Raw genomic sequence first — 18,783 nt, forward strand, 5'->3', positions numbered from 1 at the left:
CACAGCTTCCCCATGTCCTTGTAAAGCAATGGTTCCCAACTTGTGGGTCACAACCTCTTTGGGGGTTGGAAAACCCATTCACAGGGGTTACCTAAGACCATCAGGAAATCACGGAGATTTATATCAGGATTCATAACAATAGTAAATCCTATAGCAAAGTTACAGTTACAAAATAGCAATGGAAATAATTTTATGGTTGGGGGCCATCACAAAATAGAGAATTGTATTAAAGGGTCTCAGCATTAGGAAGGCTGAGGACCATTACTCTAAAGGGCTGGCTGCCTCCTGTAACTTACCAGAGGTGGCCCAGCTCGGCCTGACAGTCTCTTCAGCATATTTCTCTTTCTGACCATCTCTCAGAGTTGAAGTTCATGTTCATAATAGATATACCCTTGACTCCTTATGCAATACTCGCTCACCTTACTAGTTAGGTTTTATATCTTGACTAATTTGTCCCTTATTCTTCAACACTGGGCCCATCCTGGTTCTTGATGGCTTCAGCTGACACCCAGAGGTCCCTGGTTTTTGCTCAGTAATCTTTCTCTCCACCCTCACTGCCATGACATAAAAGTCCTGCAGACCTTACCATTTCCGGTAACTCCACCAGAGTTACCCCAGCCTGAGCCACACACAGGCCAGCCGGCACTTTTTCTCCCAGTTTCCCAAAGGAAAGGTCTAGTGCATGGATCTTACCCCTTCTTATGTCTCCCCACCACAGTGTATCCCTACTTCCCTCCATTGCACACCAGAGTCCCTCATTATATACATCAGTGTCTACAGCAATGATCATCCCATGGCCCCCACCCTGGTATCCTTGTCCCCAAACTCTAGTTAAAACTAAGTCTATCTACTCTGTTCTCCAGTGACGGGGCTGGAGCTAGACTATGTGAGCAAATTTAAATCATGCTTTCTGTTTCAAAGGTAAGACCATCAGCCTCAACTGTGCCCTAATATTGCCAGACAACCAGACTCTATTTTCTCTCTCTTTTCTTTACCTGAGCTCCTGGGTGCTTCCCATTCCCCTTTCTCAGATTTCCAGGGTTCCCTCTCACCAGGCTCACCCAGACACCTTGCTCCTACTGGTCTAAGGTCACTGTCTTGGCCAGGATTTCTACTCCTGCACAAAACATCATGGCCAAGAAGCAAGTTGGGGAAGAAAAGGGGTTTATTCAGCTTACACTTCCACATTGCTGTTCATCACCAAAGGAAGTCAGGACCGGAACTCAAACAGGGCAGGAAGCAGGAGCTGATACAGAGGCCATGGAGGGATGTTACTTACTGGCTTGCTTCCCCTGCCTTGCTCAGCTTGCTTTTCTTATAGAACCTGAGACCACCAGCCCAGGGATGGTATCACCCACAAGGGGCCCTCCTACCCTTGATCACTAATTGAGAAAATGCCTTACAACTGGACCTCAGGGAGACATTTCCTCATGAGAGGCTTCTTTCTCTGTGGTAACTCCAGTTTGTGTCAAGTAGACACAAAACCAGCCAGTGCAGTCACAGAGTAGGTTCCAAGCAATATAAACAGACCCTGAGGTCTGTTCTATCCCTACCAGCTCTGGGGGCCAGACTGTGCTGCTTCCTTCCCATCTTGGTCTGAGGCTACCCTGCCCACTGATGTGATTAGGTCACATTTTCTGTCACCTGCTGAAAGACAACACACCACAATTCATATTCATATTCATATTCTCTCTCTCTCTCTCTCAATTTTTCCCAATAACACAGAAAATCACTGGTACGTGGAGTGTGATTGTGCGCATGCGCGGGCCCATCCCCTCTTGCTTACAGGAGGGTGTGGCCCCTCACGGAACTTAGAGCTCATCAATTTGGCTGACCTATCCGACCAATGAACTTCCAGGGATCCTCCTGTCTCTGCCTCCCCAGAGCTAGGATTACAGATACAGCTGACATTTTATGTTGGTGCTGGAGATCCAAACTCAGAGCCTCATGCTTTCGAGCAGGCACTTTACAGACACACGGAGCCATCATCTCTCCAGCCCCAGACGCCATTAGTGTATGTGTCTTTTAAAAACAAAACAATCTGCTAAATTTAGATTGGTAAGATGGCGTGGTACGTGCTTTTACCTGTCATCCTTGGCAAGCTGAGTTTGGTTCCTGAGATCCATAAACAGTAGAAGAGACCAACTCCCACGAGCGGTCCTCTGACCTCCACACACGCTATGAAACATGTTTCATACACGCTGTGAAACCCAACTCTAATTAAAATGTAACGGAAAAACAAAATAAATTTTAGAACCCTAAACTCTCTGGACTCTACGTTTTGCCCCCGAATCTACCATTCACACCCCCAAGGAGTTGCTCCTGCTCTCTGTTCCCTGTCTTTTGCAGCTCCGGCACCCTTCCAAACACAGCCTCTGTCACAGTCATGGATCGATAGCCCTGTCCTAAGCCCAAGGAATCCGTTTTCCTTTGACCTCCTTGGCAGGAGCTGGCACAGTACACGGCTCTCCCCGCCCCCTCCCTTGCCTGACAACACACTCCTCCCTTAAATGATATTTCTCCCCTTTCTGATCCTTCATCCCCCCACTTCTGTTTCTCTGACTCTAAACATCACAGTACTTGAGTGATCTAGTACTTCAGTGCTTAGCTCTCGAACCTCTTCTCTTTTCAATCAGCAACTCCCCCCCCCCACACACACACACAAACACACACCCCTGCTCTGATACTAAGGCTTCTGAAAGAACCACCAAAATACAACCAACTCCAAAATTCAATTACCAACTTGGGCATCTCCCACCAACTCCTGACTGAGGCTTGTGGAACAGGTTAGTCACACTACTTTACATATGGCTATTTAAACACCACCACTGTTGTCACCACCACCCGTGAATGAACTCCTGCCCAGAGCTCTCTGAAGAATACACAGGGACACGACATAAAGGGAATGGATCTAAAAAAAAAAAAAAAAAAAGAAAAAGAAAAGAAAAGAAAGAAAAAAAAAAAGACTACAGCAACCATATAATACTGGCTGTGATCAGTTAATTTCTTAAAGTCTACTCTTGGGCATACGACAAGAAGAAAAGACTCCCACCCAATTACAATTATTCATGAGAATTTTCTTGGCCCTGTTTCTTTTGTCTGCCAGCGATTCTGAGGGAAGGAGCCCACAAGGGGGTGCAGAGGGGAGGGCAGCCACTCTTCTTGCAGCAGCTAGGACTGTGACTTCCTCCAGGAACAACTCTTAATCCATTCCATCTCCATATTTTTAGTTTGTTTCCCCAGCCTCTCCCTTACATCATAATCTCCCTCTCCCTGCCCCCCACCTCGGGAGCTATCTAATTTACTTCTCTATCCACCCTTCATCCCCCCAACTGTCCCTTCCCTCTGCCCTCCACCTCTCCCTACCTGCTCTGCTGGTTTTATTTTTTATTTTAAATCTGTGTTCACCTTTAAAAAACAGAAAGCACCAATCTGACAGCCACTGCTATGTGGCTTGTTTTTTTTCCCCCTCTCATTCCTGCCTGAGCTGCAGTGAAGGCTCTTTCCTCCTTGCTTCTATAGCGAGAGCTGGAGTACTGGGTTACCATGGCAACAGTGAATCCAACCAGGCTGGTCCCAGAGACGCTAAGAACTGCCATGGAGAGGAAGCCGCTACAAGTCGCCCTTGAGCCTAGATGGGTCGCCTACATCGTAATTCAAGACCAAGCTGGGCAGATTCTGCCTGGAGACTGAGATTGTACATCAGGCCCAGGGCTATAGGGTGTGCAAGAAGACAATGCCATCAATAATAAGGCTTCCACCGAGCGAGCAGAATACACGGCATGATGAGGATTCATTTGAAAAATTTCAAACGTTGCTATTCTTTTTATCGTCTCCAAGGGCGAACCTTTCGCCTCTCTCTGAAGTCTTGGCGAACTTGGCTGGAAATAAAGAGCAAGCCCACCTGCATTCTCCCATCTCATGTCACGTCCCTACCCCCTCTTGCTTCCAGACCGGGTGGCCCTGTGTGGCCTGGGTCAAATGACTTGATACTGACATGGCAAGAACCATCTTTAAGAATGAATTATGGTTACACCGTGCATTTCAGTCCTGGAGAGTCAGCTTCGCCGCAGCGTGGGAATGGATCATCAAAGTAGGGCAACAAGTGTTGGGCTGCATGACACTTTCTGGAAAATCTGAGTTGGTGAGAAAAGATTCAGGAAATACCTTTGGAGCGGGAGGCACCAGCCACAGTGGGGGTCTGCCGCTGCTAAGCACTCGAAACAGGATTTACGTTTACTGCAGTTTGCAACCCGAATTCTTCTCACCTGAAAAGGGGGAGGAGGACATCAGCTCAGATGGAATCACAAACTACACGCGGGCGGGAGGGGGGGGTTGACGGGAGGGGGGGGATACAACACAAAGAGTATGTTTGTCAACTTGAGCCCTGAATGTCTTCACAGTGGGATCCAATGGCAGGTCTGGAGTTCTAGGCTATGAGGCAAGGTGAGGAACTTAAAGTACAGAAGGCTATCCATATTCACCCCAGTGATGCCTGAACCCGCAAGTTCAACCAAGAGCAGATCGAAAACATTTGAAAAAAAAAAAAAAAAACCCAAAACACTGTTCCTATGCATGCACAGTGCATTTCAATCCTCTCATTCCTTAAACAATACAGTAGGGTGGTTTATATCTATTAACATTGTATTGCATTATAGGCATGCATTCTATCAGGCAACTAATCTAAAGATAATTTAATGTATATGGGAGGATGTGTACAGGTTATATGCAAATTTTTGAGGGCTTTGTGGAACCAGTCCCCAGAAAAATACCAAGAGACAATTGTATTCTCAGACTCTCCTGCAGCCAGGACTCTTCTCCGGGTCTGGGGGCGGGGCCTGGGAGTCTACAAAGAGCCTTCTCAGGTAAGTTCTCCTATAGCCAGGTTCTGATCTGTGGATAATTACTTCCATAGGGATCACGGAGCCAGGTCACCTCGTTTTCATACAGGGACAGTCAGTATAATCAGTGGTGCTATGGAAATGAGTATCTGGGTCTAGGCGGTGGCTCTGCCCCAGAACGATCAGCATGAGTCCCGCAAGGGATGCAGTAATGAAGTGGTATTAGAGTGCCGCCATCACTTCAGCTCCTGGTTCGATGACTCACACCCATTCCATTGGGGTTGTGAGTCAAAGAAGCCGGAGGAGACTGTGCTGAGGGTGTAGTTTAGTAGTCAAGCCCTTGTCTAGCTAGCTCAAGATGCTGGGTTCAATTACCAGCACTACAAAGAGTTGGGGAGGGAAGTAAAATCATTTTTTATCTTGAGAGTGTGTTTCCCACTTTCCCGTTTGTCAGTCAATGGTGCTGGGCAGATTCTGAAAGTGAGCGGAGGCAGACGTAAGTTTGAAGTGCCCGAGTGTTGCCTGGCACATTTTCTAAAGGCAAAAATCACATAGCAGGTAATAATAATAATAATAATAATAATAATAATAATAATAATAAACCACTTGTAGAACTCATTATCCTGGGAAGCTGTGCATGCTGGGAAATATGTAAGCAGAGAGGTGAAGAATTCTAGAAGGAGTTTGTGGTGAAAACAGGGTGCTTCTTCAATCCTAGGTTGACTTCCTGCAAGATCACTCAGCCCTCTGGATTCGGACCTCTGTGCTGCTGACACAGTGCTGCCCACACAGACGCAGCCGGAATTAACAAGAACATGGATATTTATTTCCTTATAACTCACAAAACATCTTTCTAATTCTGAGGGATTTTATTAAGTGTCACGTAATCTCTCTAACCTTGTTTCCTTGCCTGTAAAAACGGACACTAGTACAACTGACTTCACGGGGTTATTACAAGCGTAGTCTCGGAAGCATATTAAATAATTCGTGTCATAAGCACTAGCTGTTGCTGTTATGGGAGGAAATGGAGCCATGGTCCAGCAAACGTGAACAGTAAGTGTCCTTAGCACAGGCTTGTGTGAGCCTGTGAATCTGTCCAGCACCATAATACTGTAGAGACATTAATAACAATAGACCAAAGGAGGTTCTCTTGCTGAGAAACTTCAGGAGAATACAAGTCTCTAGAACATTCTTCAAAAATGACCGTTTAACATATTTCAGCACACACATAACTCTATGTAAAAGATAAGATACTAAAATTACTACATTAGACCTGCTTTCTAATTAATACACTGTGGAACTATTTCTCATTAGGACATATATCTTCATATTATTATGTTTAATGGGCATATATTAATACCACTTTACAGATTTTCTATGGCTTTTAAAATTAATAGTAACTTCCTAGACTCTAGGAAAGACATTCCCTGCATTTGGACTCTTGGGTGATCATATTTGCACAACTATGGTCAACTATTAGGTTTTTTGTTTCAGTCTTTTTCTGGAGACAAGGTCTCACTATCTAGCTCAAGTTTTAATTTGTCATCCTCCTGCCTCTGCCTGCTAAGTACTAGGATTACAAGGGTGTTCCACCATGGTCGGCTATGCAATAGAACCTCTTGCAATTATGCTAAAGTGAACAATATAGAGACAATAAGTTTTGACACCCTCCCCCTTGAAAACTGTCCCTAAGGTCTTCAGGCTGTAAGTCATTAGGGACTGGAAGTCTTTACTTTCTAGGAAGTGAGGATCTATGAACTACTGGTGCATTCACAGTGGTCTTCAGCCCACAGCACTGGGTCTTCAGCCTCCTACAGTACCAGGCCTGCAGCCCACAGCACCAGGTTTCAGAGTTCTACAAGTATCTTCGTGCATAGTGATGGGAATTTATGAGCTCTTTGCAATATTTCAAAACGCAAAATGGAAAAATATGCACAGACTAAGCCAGACTTCCAGTAGCTTTGCTTTGGTGGGGGTTGGAATTTTATCAGCGTTGCGTGGTAGCACAGTCGGTCCTCTGGCTGGCAGTTTTGAGATGTCCCTGATAAATAAATCCTGGGAATGGGAATGGTTACTTAATAAACACAGTTTGTTGAATAGACAAAAGTCTTTCAAATAGGGATCCCAGGAAAGAGGCATAATACAGAGTTTGAATGCACAAAGCAGGTCTGCACAGAAGGCTATGTACGGTGAAGAAGGCTATGGGAGGGTCAGATGTGACCATCTTAATGTGAGCATTGGAGATATCCAACTTTTCATACTGCAAAGCACAATGTGGCCTTTCTAAGAATACTTGATATGGTCACCCCTACCCTGTGACTCAAAAGGCAAGCACATTTAGGACAGTCATTGCTCTCCTCCTGAGAGTGGCTGAAAGAGGCGACAAATGAGGGGAGGGTAAGAGCCCCTGTGACATCCATTACATAACTATCTAAGCCCTGATTGCCTTCTTTGTTCTTAGTGTGTTCAAAGGGTCATGAATCAAAATGACCAGGCCAGGATACAGCATGCGATCTAGAATCAGGGCAGAGTTTGAGTTCTATCCCTCTTAAAGATAATACATATAAATATATTATATATGTATATACACATTATATATGTATATACAGACACATTATAGATATACATATCATATATATACATATCTATACACATACACACACATACATGTATATACATACACACACACATATCTCCTGAAACTGTTCAACTTTCCCAGTCTTAGACTTCTCATATAAAAGTGGAGTAATAATTTCATTAACATACTTCATTAGTATTCTTTATCATATACACGTGTCCACACAAACACAACTTAGTACACACACACAAAGAGACCCTACAAAGCACAATGACTCCCATATTGTTAAGAACTCTGTAAAAAAAAAAAAAGTTTCCTTTTCTTAAAGATAAAGAAAATGTTGAAAAGGTATTATTTTCATTTCAGTAAGTAGAAGCAAGAAAAACAAAAACATCCCAATAAATTAAGAGTGTGCGGGGTGGGGGTAAGTGACATACATTCTCTGGTTCATGAATGTGTATGAGACAGTGGCCTGATATTAACCCCAAGTTCCAAAGCCAATCCCATTGGGCATACTCATAAATGCATCTAAACGTTCGGTGCCCACACAATAAATGTGTAAATTCAGTTACTTTGCTGATTATGCACCCATTTGTGAGCACCCCCCCCGAAAAGTCTGGCACTGGAAATATAGCCAATAATAAAATTGTCTAAATGGGTAATACTTCTCGCTTAGTTACTGATGACAGTCACTATGGATTTTAATTCCACTCTCATGGCCCACCATAGGTCGTCTCAAAGCCCGCAGCACTGTTTAAACCTGGCAGCTCAAAGTAAAAGCTTTGCCACTGTATAATGACATCAGTGAGGTAATTCCTATTCATAAGTCAGGAGCGGTAAGCAGCATCTTCACCTACCTCTTTCCCAGCTGTTAGGTAGAGGTAGATGTTCTTCATGGGATGAGGAACCAGCTTGTAGAACACGGGCGTCTCTTCTTTAATTTCATAGATAACCTCTGGACAATTTGAAGTCAAATTCTCACCAAGAACAACCTTTATTTTTTAAAAAAAATAATAATAATAATTTCTATTAAGTATTCTGAAGATCAGACTAGTAAAACCTGTAGCTTAATCCCAAGGCCACATCCTTTTCTAGTCATGTGACACCTGCAAGCACACCCCCAACTTTGAAAAACCCTCCATTGGAAATTCACCCAATAATAAAATTCTATAAATAAGTAATATTTCTTTCTTCATATGTGTATGTGTGTATGTAGCTGGTACACACACACACACATACATATATGTATACATATACAACTATACACATATATACACTGCATGGGGGCAGAAAGTAGCCTCATCTATGCATATATATATATATGTATATATACACACACATACATATACATATAATATATATATATATATATACACACACACACACACACACACACAGATGTGTGTGTATGTGTGTGTATGTAACCAGGTGAAGAATATATTTCTTAATTATACATTTATCTTCCACATGGTTGGAAATACCAAGTATAATATATCTTTTTGGGCAAGAGACAAAGTCACCAAAAAACTCACAGTCACACCAGTTCTGGGGCAGTATTCTTACATGTAGAACTTTGTTTCCATGTTTTCTGACCAGGCCTGGCTCTATCAGAAACTGCAAGTTAACAGCTTCCTTAGGATCATACCAAGAGTGACCTTGAAGCTAAAGGCAGTATCTGCTCAACATATATTTGCATGGGTTAGTCTGCGGCTCCTCCATGGTTCTACATAGCCATGCATTTTAAAGTAACCCCGACAAGTTCACAGGGATAGACAAGCGTGTGTGTGTTTACATATAAAATAGACGCAGGTGTGAATCAGTATTCTGATGTTTGGCAATTAGACACCTGAGTGTCATTCATCTTTGGTCAACAAACATTTACCGATAGCCTGTATACTGTTTGGGGCTCAGAAAAATGGCAGAGAACACAATGTTGGGCTATGGGGCAGAGCTGGGGGAAACAGATCAGGGAAAGAACTCCTACCCTCATGAACTATACACGCATGGGGTGGGGGTGGGTGGATGGTAGCCTCATCTATAAACATGGGCTAATAATTATACAGTACAGCTGACTGTGACAAGAGGTGGAAAGGGAGAATCCAGGCTCACAGTGGGTCTTTTAAAGACAATGACACCTACAACAGACATTAAGGTTCCTGAGGAAACATGAGGGGTTTTTTTGTTTGTTTGTTTAAATTTATTCATTTTGTGTATATGGATGTTTTCTGCATAGATGTCTGGGCACCCTAGGCATGCCTTATTCTTCCCAAGTCCAGAAGTGGGTATTAGATCCCTTGAGGCTAGAGTTGCAGATGGTTGTGAGCCACCACATGGATGCTGGGAATTGAATCCATATCCTCTGGAAGAGCAGCCAGTGCTCTTAACCACTGAGCCATCTGGCTAGCCTAAAACATGTTTGGTTTTTTTGTAGCAGGATACTTCGATACTTTGTATTCGAAGTAAAGCTCTGTGATTAGGCAGTAGAAGAGGAAGTGGAGCTGGGAGAAGAAGAGAGAAGGGGAGGGGAGATAGAGGGAGGGGAAGGGAGAAATAGAGGAAAGGAGGCTATGGTGAACCACAGATGGGTCAAAAGCTGTCCTGGGTAACAACTTCTATCAAAAGTTAGATACTGGGTAACAACTCTAATTGTGTGGGCATCTTGTTGGGTGAGCATTTCTAAATATATAAATCCTTTAGATAATCATTAAGCTTTAAGAGTCTCATTTCTACCGGGTACTGCGAGGATGGCAGATATTGTCTGGGGTTCAGCCGAGCTTTGTGGATGCAGCGTGGTGGATTGATAGAGCCATCCCCCATGCTGGCGTTTCATGGGTGGCAGGGCCTGCACATCTACCTAGCCAGAGCCTCCCCCCCCCCCCCAAATATCACCCCTTCAGGTTTTTCTGTTTGGTTTTGCTTAAAGAGTCCCAGTTAGTACAAAGTACTTGAAGTACAGGAGGCCAATGTGGAAAGAGCAAAGAAGGGTGAAGAAGAGGGGTAGTGAACTGAGCGATCGTGGGGTGGGCACAGGTTCTGCAGCCTGTGTGGATCCTGCTGTCCACTCTGGAGGGAGAGAAGAAGCCACTGGGGCCTTGGACAGATGAATGCCAAGACCAAGAGGTGGGGTCCATGTGCACAGGTTAGGAGCAACTACTGTCATCTTGAGATAGGAACCTGGGTTAGACCTGGCAATGCTGTACCACTTTGAACTTATACTCGACCGTCCAGACTACCCTTTGTCTATAAACCAGGACTAATAATAGCTTACTGTGTAGGTTCTGTTAACACCTGAATTAAAAAACATGAGATTCTTAACATGTAATCAATATCCAATGTACAATAGCCTGTGGCTAGATTCCAAGTTCCCTTCGGGTAGGGGCCATCCTTCACCCAGTTCAGTACTTTAAAAAATGATGTCATCAACATTTTTGTTAGTTGGAAGACATCCAGATATATTATCTGAATTCACAGTTTTATTAAAAGTTTTAAATTATTTTTCTGTGTCCGGGGGACAGGGTGAAGGTATGGGTAAGTGAGTAAGGAGGTCAAAGGACACCATGCAAGAGATGGCTCTCCTCTTCCACTCTGTGGGTCCCAGGGATTGAACTCCAGTTGTCAGGCTCGGCAGCAAACCCCCTTAACTCCTGAGCCATCTCATCGGCCCAATACCCACATGTCTACTATGGTGGACATTAGTCATATTGTGTATGTGTCTTGAAAAGAAAAAAAAAAAAAAAAGACACCCATGATTCTTTTTGGACAAAGCTACGTTCACAAATCCATCCAGCAATTACGCTCCTACCCCGGCACACGTTCGCGGCACCTTGCCGTTGGCTGTTTCATTACCAGTTCTTTGTCAGTTCAGCACAGGGGGCTGCTCCTCCTGGAGCCAGATTTGCCCTGTAACTTCATACCATAATCTACTTAATCAACCCCCAGTGGATTTGGTGCACCTAATCTCAGAAGACTACTCAGAAAATTCCGCGGACACTCAGCAAAAGTCAATCTTACTGACCATATACATTAAATACAACTTTAAAAAAAAAAAATCCCCCTTTCAAGCCGGGCAGTGGTGGCACACACCTTTAATCCCAGCACTCAGGAGGAAGAGGCAGGCAGATCTCTGAGAGTCTGAGGCCAGCCTGGTCTACAGAGTGAGTTCCAGGATAGCCAGGGCTACACAGAGAAACCCCCATCTTGAAAAACCAAAAACCATAAGAAAAAAAAAAAAAATCCCCTTTTAAAATAGCAGCAGTTAGGTCTCAGAGAGGTAGGAAAGATTTGTGGCTCATTTTAAAATGACTCTAAAGCTAGAGCTCTACAAGATGGTAGCCACTAACCACATGGGGCTATTTTAAATAAATGGAAAAGTCCAGTATCTCACTTATTCTAGCCATACGTGAAGCACTCACAAGTCACCCATAGACAGCGCCACGATACTGGCGAGTGCAGGTGTGGGATACTTCCATCAGCACAGAAATGTTCTACTGAACAAGACGGCCATACAGAAAAGAGTTCCGTGCCTGGACCCAAGGGGGCAAGCAGGCCTTGAGCCATAAGTGGTAAGCTTGCCAAGACTTGCTAACTTGTGACCAACTCCTAAGTTTCACCAAGACTTAGCTCAGAATTAAACAGCCTCTAGGCTTCTGGAAAGGAGTAGCTTAGATGGAAAAAGAGGAGGCTAGTTAAGCAACAGAAAGATTGACAGGATTCTCAAGTAAGTCCCCCAAGAAAGGTTGCTGCTTCCGTCCTGTTTCCGGAAGTCATCCCGTCAAAGCTCCCTCTCTCAGGAAAGCTCTGTACCGCATTCGGAACTCTGACCTTCAACCTGAACCCAGCTGAATCTCCAGTGCTAACTTCCAAGTAGTTTAGGAAGCAAAAGTCACAGAACAAGGTGAATGACACAGGAAACCAACAGGCAAATCCACAATGAGAGACACTGTAGGCCCTAGAACCTGGCTTTTCAGGAAGCCAGTGGGAGAGAGAAAATTAAGTTGGAGGGATGCTTTAGGCCAGAGGCACCCAAATGTGCTTCAGACACCGATTTGAACCAAATAATTTTAAGTGTATTTTTAATCAATTGTGAAATTTCAGCTATATTCAGCAGATAATCCTAAGGAATTACAGATAATTTTGTTAACTGCGATAATGACATTATAGTCACAGTTGGGAACACGATAATAATTTCTCAGAGAGGCATAATGAAATATCTTGGGGTAAATGTCATAGTGTCTGAAATTTGCTTTAAAATAAGAAGAGACATAAAATAATTTAGAAAAACACCACCCCTCATCCTTGTTTGGTGAGTCGGGAGCTGCCTAGCAGCTGTTACAGGGTCTTGCGCCATCTACACTTGCAGGGGCCGCTGGGAAGAGAGGAGGGGTGTGACAAGGATCTGTTTACTTGACACCTTGAAGATGAGGCACCAGCATCCTTCAGCAATCCAAAGTAGGGCAGGGAAGCCTGGCTTTCTTAAAAGCACTTGGTTTTCCCCCCCGGTATGTATTGCTGGGACCTACCAACAATTTCCCACAGGAGCTCCTGAGCGTAGCGCGCTCACTGTAGATGCTGGGTGTGAATGGGCAATGTGTCAGCGATGCTGGAATTAACATCCATCTGGAAGACAATCTAGAATTTGTCATGAAAATTATAAAGCATGTATTCTTGGGCCCAGAAGCCTCTGTGTATGTGTGTGTGTGTGTGTGTGTGTGTGTGTGTGTGTGTATACAGACGCGCATCCACAGGCATTTTGAAATATATTCATTGTAACATCCTATTATCAGTAAAAGTCAGTAATAGGGAATTACATAAACAACAGGATTCTGTAAACAACAGTGTGAGAATAAACAGGGTTACATGAACAGTAGTGTAAAAAGTAGAGCTCTCTTTAGCCATCAAAGTAGCTAGAAAGCACTTTTACTGTTCATATAGTATTTTAACATGTTACAGCAAATGTACATTCATGTAAACACAACTGTTTCTATATCTACACATGTATTTAATATGTGATATGTTCAGTAAAAATAGGAGAGGGGGAAAAGACATCCCCTCTTTTGCTTGTGTGTGTGTGTATACACAAATATACATACACAACACACACACACAAATATACATATATACATAGACACTTTCACTAAAAAGCTACCAGTGAAATGTCTTTCATTAGTCGTACCAGGAGCCTGGAATGCAAAGTTAGGAATAGGTGGATTTCACTCTACTTCCTTGGTTATTTAGGGTTTTAGACAATGTCCATGTACTATCTGTAAAAATACAGACATAAGGTCAAGCATGATGGCATACAGTACTTAATTCCAGTACCAGGCAGGCAGATCTGCTGAAGGTTTGAGGCTAGCCTAGTCTACAGGCCAACTAGGGCTACATAGTGAAATCCTTATGTAAAACTAGTACACACACACACACACACACACACACCCCTGAAATTTAAGAATATCTGAAGGTGGGCGTGTCAAAGAGATTCTGCAAACAATGCCCTCTAGGTTCTGCCGAGGAAAACAGTGAGAAGTTTGAACTTTGACTCCAAAGATCCCAAATGTACTACAGCCAGAGTTAGGGACATCTGCTTTTGCTGTCCCCAGTCTCATCTCTCAGTCCACCCCAGGGGCACAGGGGACCTCTTGGACTTTTGACTGCAGACTGCATGAGGCTATGCATGCAGAGAAAAAAAAGCCACCGAGGCTAGAGCAAAGGAGACATTTCTCCTTGGCCCAGTTTAGCTGGGTGCCTTTGGAAAAAGAGCAGGATCAGAGGAGTAGTGTGGGAAAGAGCCGTGAGTCACGGCTACCCAAAACGGGCAGAACTGTGCATAAGAGAGACCTCATCCAATCCACACAACACACTGCTCAGCCATGGTGCGGATTTTTATTTGTTGCTCTCAGCATACGACCTTAATATAGATCTGATCTGAAGTCACTCTGTGCCTCCTCTGTGTATATTCTTACATATGTCTCATCATCCAGCCTCACTTCCTCCGAGCAGCTCTCCCTGATTGCTTGCCTCTTCCCTGTGGCCACCGTCCTTCTCTCTCCATCCCTCTGGTGTTCTTCTCTGTACTTTACTCTCTAAATGACTTCATCATTGGATAATTAATTTATTTGTTTTCTGCCTTTTATCCTCTCTCCTCCCCCCCCCCCCCCCCCCCGCACTCATCAGGAAGGTAAGGCTTGTCTCTTTGGCTCACCTTTGTGGCTGTTTTGAGATAGCTGCATCACCATGTGACCCTGGTTGGCCTGGACTTACTACATAGACCAAGCTGACCTTGAACTCACAGAGATTCTCCTGCCTCTGCCTCCCAAGTGCTAGGATTAGCACACCCAGCTCTTTGGATTTACCCTTGTACCTGAGTCTAAGAAGATAGTCTGGTGCAGGGGAGGCTTCAGAAAAAAAAAAAATTTATTAAGTCAAATGGTACTCTATCAGCATTCAAGATTCTTTTAAAGCTCTTCACATTTTTCTGGCCAAGGCCTTCATAGAAAACAAATTTTCCCTGATGGAGAATTTCAGTTCATGTCAACATACTGTTTCTGTTGACATCTCCCTGAAGCCTCGTGGTAGGCTATTAACTGGCCCTGAGATTTCTGCTGCATACAAAGTCCTCCCAGCCGTGCAGCTAAACTGAAGCAAGTGGAGATTTCCACAGCACAGAGTCACAGGACAGCTCTGTTCTCCACAGTGAGGACGATGAAGAAGAAGAAGAAGAAGAAGAAGAAGAAGAAGAAGAAGAAGAAGAAGAAGAAGAAGAAGAAGAAGAAGAAGAAGAAGAAGAAGAAGAAGAAGAAGAAGAAGAAGAAGAAGAAGAAATAAACTAAGCAAAACACATGTCTTTGTTCCTTTCCGATTGCGTGAGATAGAAAAGCCACGCTCACAAAGCTAAGGTGTTTTAAGGCCTTTCTTTTCCAATCTCTCCTCTGAAGCTGGTCAGTAGAAGGGTAAATGAGCCAATTGTCTTCTTTATTCTTTTGAATAAAATGGCTTTTGAGAAACACTGGGAAGGAGACTTAATCCTCTCCCCTAGACACACAGAACAATGATTTAAGACTGTGTGGTGGGCCTTTGTAGTTAGGAACAATGAAGAGAAAACAGGAAGAGGGAAGGGAATCTCTCCTGTTTCCCATCTACGTTTCAAGACAGAGAAGTATGTGGACTGACTCTGAGTTCTAGACCTGCTTATTACTTGGGGCTAACTGTTCTGTGCCAGGGAGTCCCCAGTCTCACAAGCTGAGATGTGATGGGGTGAATCTGAAATAAGTCTCACATGACATCCTACACAGCCAACCACGGAGCCCCGTTTCCAAGCCTGACACTTCCTGTGGTTTCAACTATTCGGCCCATAACATTTTCTCAGCCCTCCCCGGCAGCTCTGGGGCTGCACTGGGTCCCTCCCCAGCCCCCTTTCACATTTTGTAGAAGTTACAGTAAGATATTTCATTTTAAAACTCTCTCTTACATTCACTTGACAACCTCAATAGCCAGAGGTTGAGAGAGATTCTACGGGAACGTCTGGTTTTTGAGTTTGGGAACTGACTTAATTTGCTCCATGGAGTAGCATATTAACAATACAGTCTGCCAGTGCAGATGAAACCCTGTGAGTAATACCCTTCTGCTGCATGCCTGACATAGCTTCCTGGGCCAGCACCCCACCTCAGCAACAAGGAAATTGGGAAACCCTAGTTATCCAAACAACAGCAAGCTCAGAAAGTTTACTGTTCTTCAAAAGGAGACTACCTGGGGAAACCTGGGCTCTAATGGTGGTACAGAGGTCCCCACAAGCCACTCGCAGCCCCAAGAAGAGGGGCCGAGCCTACAGCTGCTCGAAACTGTCCCCAAGTAGGAACAAAGTAAAAACCACAGAAGCCGTGGCCCCTTCTCAGGAAACCTCAAACACTGGTGTCTCAAGATCAACTCGGTTGCCCTAATACTGGGCAGAAAAGTTCACAGCTCGTCCCAGGTTGCAGGCACTCTGTCAAGCTCTACAGATTACATTGAAACGGTAAATGCAGTTTTGCCAGAGGAGAAAAGCCTGGGCTCTAGGGACAGATTGTTTCCATTCAAATCACCTTGAACCAGCTGCCTAATGCCCTAAAGCCCCGGGATTTCTCATTGATAAAGTGGGGATGGTCATAGTATTGACTTATAAGGATTAAATGAATTAACCCATGCTGACGATGGTTCTGATGCTGGTTCTGATAGCAGGTGCATAGTAAGAGCTCAGAAATGCTGGCTTTTATTAGTCCTCACCTGCTCTCTCCTTATCTTTTATGCCTGTAAGAAAGGTTAATGGGCATGCATAAAGTTACAAATTTCACATTTCATGCATATTCCTTTATTACTTATTTTTTTACCACCTGGAAACGCTAAAAAAAAAAAAAAAAAAAAAAAAAAAAAAAAAAAAAAAAACCCTCCCACTTTGCCCTTGAGATAAAGAGAGGATTTTCTTACATGCAACAGAGTCAGCTCACAGGAGTCCAAACCGCATGACAGACTCCACTACAGTTGGAGAAGCCATGCGGCATGTGTTCCTAGGCTGGTATACCCCACATGACATGTGACAGAGTATGGATTTCCAAACACTGAGTTCAGAGTCGGCACACTCTCAGCTGATTTCAGTAGAGATACTGACAACTTTAAAAAATGATCACATATAACCATATTCAGAAAGGAGTCAACTGGAGAAATGATGGGGGAAGCGGGGCAGGGTTACGACTTGCTACATGACCACAACACCTGCTGAGAAATTGGTAGGGCAGGACCTTCGAGCTCCACCTTTCTTCTGCTTCCCTACAATTTTACAAAGGCAGAAAGTGGGCAATCAAGATGCCAGCAAACCATAAAGTCTCTAGGTTCTTCATGGCTCATCATTGGAATCTTACCTTTGGAGACGGTATTGTCTTCTGTGGAGCGTGTGTGTGTGTGTGTGTGTGTGTGTGTGTGTGTGTGTGTGTGTGTATTTCAAGTCCTTTTATAAAGTGATCCAGCATCTCGGCTCAAGTTCAAAACTGTTCCCATATAACAGAACACGGTAGAGCTATTTAAAAATACTGTTTACAAAGTGTTTGCAGCAGTATTTTAATATAAACCTCTTCCCTCATTAGCTGAAGGAAAGAAGGATGCAAAACTGGATACAGTCTGACCTCAGCTATGTAAAAAAAGCATCCAAAATGCTGACAGCAGTTGCCTCTACATGACGTAATTAAGGATCATTTTTATTTTGCCTTCTTCTTATCCCCCCACTACCCTGCAACTCTCTACATGAGCTTACAGTTCTTCCACAAGCAGGGAAAAAATTATTTAAATAGTCTGAGGTTTAAAATGGCACCAAAATTATATTAAAACACCATGAGGTTTGCAGAGATGGAAGAAGTCAGGTTTTTACTGGTGGTAAAAACAGCAACTGGCTGCCGGTTGCCTGCCTCATATCCAGCCAGGCAAGTACTACGGTGCCTGGCACGTGTCAAAATGCCTTCGCCTCTTGATCACTGCGAAAGTGATGAGTCAGGCTGTGGGTGATCGGAGCCCTTTCTTCTCCTCTTCCCGATGACTGCATCAGGCTGGGGTTTGTTTCTTTGGTGCTCATTAATACCTCTGGGAAGAGGCTTGGAAGCCAAGCTTGTGTCTCTCAGTGTTCATCTTCCCTAACGGTTCTGAAGAGAAGTGTGGCAAGAGGGAAGTGAAGCTCCTTTTTGAATAAAAAGATCTGGGGAATCATCTGTGCAGGATCCTGGCTTTTTTGCTGGGGGTGGGGGGTGGGGGGTGGGGGGTGGGGGTGGGGGTGGGTGGGTGGGGGGAGTTTCCAAGTCATTTCAAAAGCTATATCCAAGAATTTTGCGCACTGACACAGGAGAGAGTGTGAAGGGAATTACCTACTGTCACTAGAGAGTGGGACTGGGAGGGAGACAGCCCAGCCCTCACAGCCTCCTGAGAGACAAGGTATGTGGAGAAGTAAAAGTAAAGTTCCCTCAATCACAGGGCTGGCTTTCTTTGTAGGAAGCTCAGCAGGATTTGAACGTCTTCCCAATGCACCACCTCCTTGCTAAGAGCCCCCAAGGGAAGTGCCTGGAAGCTGAGGCACAGGCTGCAAGGTCCCGCAGCTAAGAGTTACAAATCCAGCCTCTGATGTTGTTCCAGGTTCAAATCCCTGCACTGCCCATTTGTAACCTCGTCTAATCACTCAACAACCCTCGGCCTCCATTCTTCCATCTGTAAAATGGGGCTGGTGAGAGACCTGAATTATTTAACGTGCAGGAAACATTGTAGAAACGTTAAGTCACAAAACTGAAACAAAACAATGCCTGTCTACCCTTGTTAATTGAACCCTAAAAATGAGACTACAGTGTGTGTGTGTGGGGG

At 44.1% G+C, this 18,783-nt stretch overlaps 1 protein-coding gene across 2 annotated transcripts in view; it reads right to left on the reverse strand.

The window, feature by feature from the left end:
- Positions 1 to 18,783, reverse strand: part of Plxnc1 (plexin C1) — a 154,710-nt gene that overhangs the window by 110,862 nt on the left and 25,065 nt on the right. For both annotated transcript variants that reach the window (XM_076920039.1, XM_076920040.1), the window contains exons 3-4: positions 8,277 to 8,411; positions 4,168 to 4,268 (exon numbers count right to left, since the gene is read on the reverse strand). In XM_076920039.1, coding sequence (XP_076776154.1) covers positions 4,168 to 4,268; positions 8,277 to 8,411 — 236 coding nt within the window. The remainder of the gene's footprint in view (positions 1 to 4,167; positions 4,269 to 8,276; positions 8,412 to 18,783) is intronic.

This window comes from Arvicanthis niloticus, chromosome 22 (assembly GCF_011762505.2).
Source record: "Arvicanthis niloticus isolate mArvNil1 chromosome 22, mArvNil1.pat.X, whole genome shotgun sequence".
Classification (NCBI taxonomy): Eukaryota; Metazoa; Chordata; class Mammalia; order Rodentia; family Muridae; genus Arvicanthis; species Arvicanthis niloticus.